A 6,841-nucleotide genomic window follows, 5' to 3' on the forward strand; every position below is an offset into this window, starting at 1 on the left:
CGTCCCGGGAGCGGTCCCGCCCCCCCCCTTCCGGGCGAAGACCCCGCCGGAGCGGCCCTGAAAGTCCGGATCCCGGCCCCTCCCCCCGGCCCGGGCGCTTCGCTTTGAAATTTCAAAGGCCGGGCCTCCCGGAGCCCAGCCGCGCGCAGGCCTGGCGACTCCCCGCCCCGGACGGCGCGGCGGCTTTACAAGCGAAAGGGCCGCTTTATGGCCGCGGCTGTAAAACGCACATCCCGCCTCGCTTTGAAGGCGCCCCGGCCCGGGACCCCCCGGGAAAGCGGGACGATGCGCCCCGCCCCCCGCCGCGGGCACCCGCCCCCCCCTCCGGCCCGTCCCCCAGCTTCCCGCGACCTCGGCGCCCGTGGGGTCCTCCGGGAGGTGGGGCGCAGGCCGCGAGAGACACAGGGTGCGGGGACCAGCCCGAGGGGTGCCCCCGGACAGGGGGCGCACGCGGGCGGGAGGCGGAGGGAGGGCCAAGTTGGAGGCCGGCGGGGAGAGGGAGCAGGGGCGGCGGGCAGGACCGACCGAGGCGCCAGGCGGGGAGTCGGGGCCGGGCGGGGGGGCGAGACCGCGCTGCGCCCCGCGGGGCCCCGGAGCCGGCGAGGGGCCGCCCCGCTTTCTCATGCAAAGCAGCGGCGGGGCGGGGCGCGCTCGGGGGCGGGGCCCGTCACCGCCCGGCTCTCCGCCTTCGCCTTTCCGCGCGTCTCCTCGCCCCGGGACGCAAACCTCCCGACAGCTGCGGGCCGGGCCGGGCCGAGGCGGAGGCCGGCGCGGGTGGGGGGCGAGGAGCCCGGCGCGCTGGCCCGGCCACCGTGCGCCCCCGCCGCCCGCCGCCCGCCCGCCCGCTCCGGACGCGCCCCCCCGCGCGCTCCCAGAAGAGGCCAAAGTTTGCCGGCCGAGACCCGCAGCCCGCGCCGAGGGCTCCCGGGGCGCCCTCGCTTCCCGGTATTGTTCGCCGACTTCGCTCCCCGGCTCCGCGGCCCCCTCTCGGCGGAGGCCCGGGCCGCCGGGCGCCGGGCGAGCAGGGCCAGGCTGGGCGGGCATGGGCGGGGGCCCGGGCCGGGACGCGGAGCCGGGGCCAGCAGCCCGAACCCGGGCCCGGGAGCGGCGGCTCTGAGGGCCGCGGACCTGCCCGCCGCCGGGGCGCCTCCGACGCCGGCACCATGTCGCGGCGCCCGGGGCCCCGCCTGTGGCTGGCGCTGCAGGTGCTGGGGACGTGCGCCGCCATCAGCTCCCTGGACCTGGAGCGCCCGGGCGACGGCCAGTGCCAGCCCATCGACATCCCCATGTGCCGGGACATCGGCTACAACATGACGCGCATGCCCAACCTCATGGGCCACGAGCAGCAGCGCGAGGCCGCCATCCAGCTGCACGAGTTCGCGCCGCTCGTGGAGTACGGCTGCCACGGGCACCTCCGCTTCTTCCTGTGCTCGCTGTACGCGCCCATGTGCACCGAGCAGGTCTCCGCCCCCATCCCCGCCTGCCGCGTCATGTGCGAGCAGGCCCGGCTGCGCTGCTCCCCGATCATGGAGCAGTTCCACTTCCGGTGGCCGGACTCGCTGGACTGCGGCAAACTCCCCAACAAGAACGACCCCAACTACCTGTGCATGGAGGCGCCCAGCAACGGCTCGGACGAGCCGGCGGCGGCGCGCGGGGCGGGCCTGTTCCCGCCGCTGTTCCGGCCGCAGCCGCGGCCCCCCGCGGGCGCGCCGGAGCCCTCGCTTCCCCAGGACGGGGGCCCGGAGGGGCCGGGGGCGCGCCGGCTGCGCCAACCCCGGCAAGTTCCACCACGTGGGCCGCAGCGCCTCGTGCGCGCCGCTGTGCGCGCCCGGCGTGGACGTGTACTGGAGCCGCGAGGACAAGCGCTTCGCCGTGGTCTGGCTGGCCGTCTGGTCGGTGCTCTGCTTCCTGTCCAGCGCCTTCACCGTGCTCACCTTCCTCATCGACCCCGAGCGCTTCCGCTACCCGGAGCGCCCCATCATCTTCCTCTCCATGTGCTACTGCGCGTCCTCGCTCGGCTACATCATCCGCCTGTTCGCGGGCGCCGAGAGCATCGCGTGCGACCGGGACAGCGGGCAGCTGTACGTGATCCAGGAGGGGCTGGAGAGCACGGGCTGCACCCTGGTCTTCCTGGTACTCTACTACTTCGGCATGGCCAGCTCGCTCTGGTGGGTCATCCTGACGCTCACCTGGTTCCTGGCCGCGGGCAAGAAGTGGGGCCACGAGGCCATCGAGGCGCACAGCAGCTACTTCCACCTGGCGGCCTGGGCCATCCCCGCCGTCAAGACCATCCTGGTCCTGGTGCTGCGCCGCGTGGCGGGGGACGAGCTCACGGGCGTCTGCTACGTGGGCAGCATGGACGTGCACGCGCTCACGGGCTTCGTGCTCGTGCCCCTGGCCTGCTACCTGGTCCTCGGCACGTCGTTCCTGCTGTCGGGCTTCGTGGCGCTGTTCCACATCCGGCGGGTGATGAAGACGGGCGGGGAGAACACGGACAAGCTGGAGAAGCTGATGGTGCGCATCGGGGTGTTCTCGGTGCTCTACACGGTGCCCGCCACGTGCGTCATCGCCTGCTACTGCTACGAGCGCCTGCACACCGAGCGCTGGCGGGCGCTGGCGGCGCAGCGCCGGTGCCGGCTGGACAGCCAGACGCAGAGCCTGGACTGCCTGCTGGCTGCCTCCATCCCGGCCGTGGAGATCTTCCTGCTGAAGATCTTCATGCTGCTGGTCGTGGGCATCACCAGCGGCGTGTGGATCTGGACGGCCAAGACGCTGCAGTCCTGGCGCTCGCTGTGCGGCCGCCGGTTCCGGGGGCGCGGCCGCAGGAAGCCCGGCAGCGTCGCCGCCCACCACCACGACCAGGCGCACGGAGGCGGCGGCGGCGGGATTTACAAAAAAGCCCAGCACCCCCAAAAGGCGCACCCCGGCAAGTATGAGCTGCCCGCACAGCCGCCTGCCTGCGTGTGAACCGGCCAGAAAAACCAAACAAAAAACACACACAAAAAACCCAGGAAACGTTCCCGCGGGGAGACGGCGCCGGCGGAGACAAACTTGGCGCTTTTCTTGGTTGGTTTCTTGTTGGTTTGGTTTTTTTTTAAATAAAAGTTTTAAAAGTAATAATAATAATAATAATAAACCGGTATTTGGGGGGGCTTTGTTTTTTTAAATATGTTTTTATTGGTTTCTGGGAGGAAGGGAGAAAGAAAGAAACATCCATGGTGAGAGAGAGCCATGGACGGGCTGCCTCCTGCACGCCCCCCACTGGGGATCGGCCTGCAACCCCGGGCCTGTGCCCTTGAGCGGGAATCGAACCCGGGACCTCTAGGTTCCCAGGTCGGCGCTCAACCACTGGGCCACACCGGCCGGGCTCGTAAAGGTTTTCACCCTGAGATTCAGGAGGGTCCGCTACCCTGGGAGTGAGGCTGGGGCAGGGGGGTGGGTTTGTTTGCAGGAAGGAGGGCTCCCCGGGGGGAAGTCGCCTCTTTGTAACTAATTTGTGGTGAAGTAGTGGGTTCAGCCGCTCCCTCTCCCCCCACCCCCACCCCCACCCCCACCCGGAAGAAAACTTTTGTTTAGAAGCTTCGGTAAATAGACATCCGAGCGTGTGTTTGCCTTGGCTTTGCTCGCCTTAGACAAACCCGAGCCGAGCGGACTTGTTTGCCAATGAAAAGGCCTGTCTGTGGCGGGCTGCAGAGAGCAAGGGGGGAGTGGGTGTGGGGGGGCAGGCACGGGCCCCCCCGCAGGAGGGCAGCCACTTCAGCGCCCACAGGGAGAGAGAGAGGGAGCCTGTCGGCCCAGCACGCCCGGCGGGTTGGGCATCTGCCTCCCGCACACCCCGGCTCTCTCTCCGGGACAGAAACTTCCACCAGACCTCACCTGGGCCCAGGCCCACCGGTGCGATTGGTACTTTATTTTCTCCTCCTCGTTCCCTGAGCATCCGAAGAGGGGCTGCGGATAAAGACCACAAAGGAACCTCCCCACAAAGGGGCGAGGGGCCCAGGCCTCAGACGCCCTCCGCCCCGTTACATTTGTGGCTTTTTCATCCTCGCCCCCCCCCCCCCGTTTGTGGGAGGGAGGGGCGGGGAGGGGGGCCATTCAAAGTCGCCCGAGGGCTGATTGACTCTCTATTGTGACACAAATGGCTTCCCTGACGGGCCTGGAGCCCTGGGCCCAGGGCGAGCTCACACCCTCCCGCCCCGCCCCCTCCCCCTCCCCAGCGGGGGGTCTGCGTGGGCCTGCTGGTGCCCCTGTGGCTGGATGATATGATATTTTCGTGCTCCTCTATTTTATTAAAAATAAACTCTGTTCTGCTTGCTGCTGGTCCCTGTGCGCTGAGAGGGAAGAGAGGAAACTTTCCGAGTTCCCAGCGAAGGCTGAGTGTGGTCTCCGCTGGAGGTCACGGCTCATCCATAGAGGTCACGGCTCATCCATAGAGGTCACGGCTCATCCCTGGGACCTGGCAGATGGGCAGAGCCTGAGGGAGGGGCAGTGACTTTTATTTTACTTTAATACGTATATTTTATATCGATTTCAGAGCAGGAGGGAGAGGGAGAGAGAGAGAGAGAGAGAAGCATCCATGATGAGAGAGAATCATGGACCGGCTGCCTCCTGCACGCCCCCCACTGGGGATGGAGCCCGCAACCCGGGCCTGGATCGAACCGTGACCTCCTGGTTCACAGGTCGATGCTCAACCTCTGAGCCACGCGGGCCGGGCTCTGAGCAGGGTGTTTAGGAATTAAGGCCGGTGCCCGAGACCACCCTCACCCTAACAGCACCGGAGCTGGGCACAGGGGCTGGCACCGCCTGTCCGGCCTGTGAATGAATGTCTGGCGGGGGGAGGGGGGGTGGGGCGCGGGGGGGGGGGCAGCTGCTTGGGGTCCAGTTCCACAGGCAAAGTAATTTAAGGTCAAATGCAGACCAGCCTTCCATGCATTAAAAACCCAACGAGAAAAGTGCATTTAAACACCTACAAGGGCCTTAGCCGGTGTGGCTCAGTGGACAGAGAGCAGGACTGTGGACTGAAGGGTCCCGGGTTCGATTCCAGTCCGGGGCACGTACCTCGGTCACAGGCTCGACCCCCCGGGCCTGGTCGGGCCGTGTGGGGGCAACCCATCGAAGTGTCTCCTCTCTCTGTGTCTCTCACCCCGCCCCCCACTCTCCCTAAAGATCAACGGGGGGAATACCCTGGGGTGAGGATGAACAACCACGGTCAGAGCAGGGCTGGGAGCCCCGAGGCTGGGGTCCGACCCCAAACCCTCGGCTCTAAAGTCGGCGCTTCCCACGGCAGGTGCGCGGCTTCGACTTCGGTCCCACGGAAAGCGCGGCGTCGGCAAACACAAGAGCCGGCCCGGGTCTGGGTGGGTATCGGTGGGTCCGCAGAGGAAGCAGTGACCTTGCCCGCAGAGGTCAGGGAAGGTCAGCCGGCCCCTCTCTGCCACGGGGAGCTTGGGCCTCAGCAGAGACTCCCGGACATGCGGCCCCCAGAGCGCTCTCTCCTGGCGCTGGGGTCCCCCCACCCCCACCCCCGGGTCACAGACAGAGGCCGACAGTGGATTTTAGGAGCCTCATCAAGACTTAAAAGTCAGGCCAGGCCGGAGGGCTCAGGGGTTGAGCATGGACCTGTGAACCAGGAGGTCAGGGTTCGATTCCCAGTCAGGGCACAGGCCCGGGTTTCGGGCTCCCTCCCCAGTGTGGGGCGTGCAGGGGCCAGCCGATCCGTGATCCTCTCTCATCATTGGTGTTTCTCTCTCTCTCCCTCTCCCTTCCTCTCTGAAACCAATAAAAATATATTTAAAAAGAAAGAAAAGAAAGACAGAAAGGGCTCCCACGGACCACCCTTGAAACACACCCACCTCCGTCCATCCCACCCGCAAGGACCTGAGGGCGGTGGCCTCAGGGATCTGGGACCCTGGACCGAAGGCTCTCAGCTGGCCCCTGACCACAGGTGGTCCCTCGAACATCTGTTCTGAGGAGCACCTTGGGGCACGTTAGGGAAGATTTGCCCTGAAAATAAAAAAATAAAAAACGCACAGAACGCCACCTTGGAACCTCTCCTGACAGCATCTCCCGCGTCTGAGGCGGAACTACAAAGTCATGGGCCCTGACAGGCGGTAAATCAGCGTCCGCCTTGAAAGGGGGCGAAGCGATTATGAGGTGCAGGTGCCGCCTTTGATCCCCAGTGACAAGCTCCTGGGGCTGGTGCCACTGTCCCCCGCCCCCTCCCCCCAGCAGGGCCACACCTGGGGCCCCCCGGGGCCTGAACACATGGTTCATTAACAACCTGCTTTTCTTTCTGCAGCTCAGGGGAAGCACCGCTACTGAAGTTGTAACATTGTGTCCGTGTCACCCGGGTGGCCCTGAGGTTGTAACATTGTGTCCATATCACCCGGGTGGCCCTGAGGTTGTAACATTGTGTCCATATCACCCGGGTGGCCCTGAGGTTGTAACATTGTGTCCATATCACCGGGGTGGCCCTGAGGTTGTGACATTGTATCCATATCACCCGGGTGGCCCTGAGGTTGTAACATTGTATCCATATCACCCGGGTGGCCCTGAGGTTGTAACATTGTGTCCACATCACGGGGGTGGGGTGGCCCAGTCTGAGCTAAACGCAGCTGAAACTTTGTTGCTACTTTTTTTTTTCTTTAAGAGACTTTCTCTAAGTAACGGGAAAAGCAGTGCCAAACTGCCGTCCACCCGTGGCACAGAGAGAAGGAAGCGTGAGAGATGTAGGGAGACCGTGTGATTCTAATTTGCCCCAATGAGAAGGATAGAGAAAAAGTCGGTTATAAAGTTCTTCATTTTGCTATGGGTATTGTGGTTGCAACCATTTTATTTTTTT

At 65.3% G+C, this 6,841-nt stretch overlaps 1 protein-coding gene across 1 annotated transcript; it reads left to right on the forward strand.

Annotated features, from left to right (window-relative positions):
* The first annotated feature begins 881 nt into the window (after positions 1-881).
* Positions 882-3,435, forward strand: FZD10 (frizzled class receptor 10). Its single transcript, XM_070399602.1, is given in 2 exon segments — positions 882-1,739; positions 1,741-3,435. Coding segments are annotated over 2 exon segments (1,803 nt in total). The 5' UTR covers positions 882-1,163; the 3' UTR covers positions 2,968-3,435.
* The last annotated feature ends 3,406 nt before the right edge of the window (positions 3,436-6,841 follow it).

Source organism: Myotis yumanensis, unplaced genomic scaffold (assembly GCF_028538775.1).
Source record: "Myotis yumanensis isolate MYYU_CA2020_CCGP unplaced genomic scaffold, mMyoYum1.0.hap1 SCAF_19, whole genome shotgun sequence".
NCBI lineage: Eukaryota > Metazoa > Chordata > Mammalia > Chiroptera > Vespertilionidae > Myotis > Myotis yumanensis.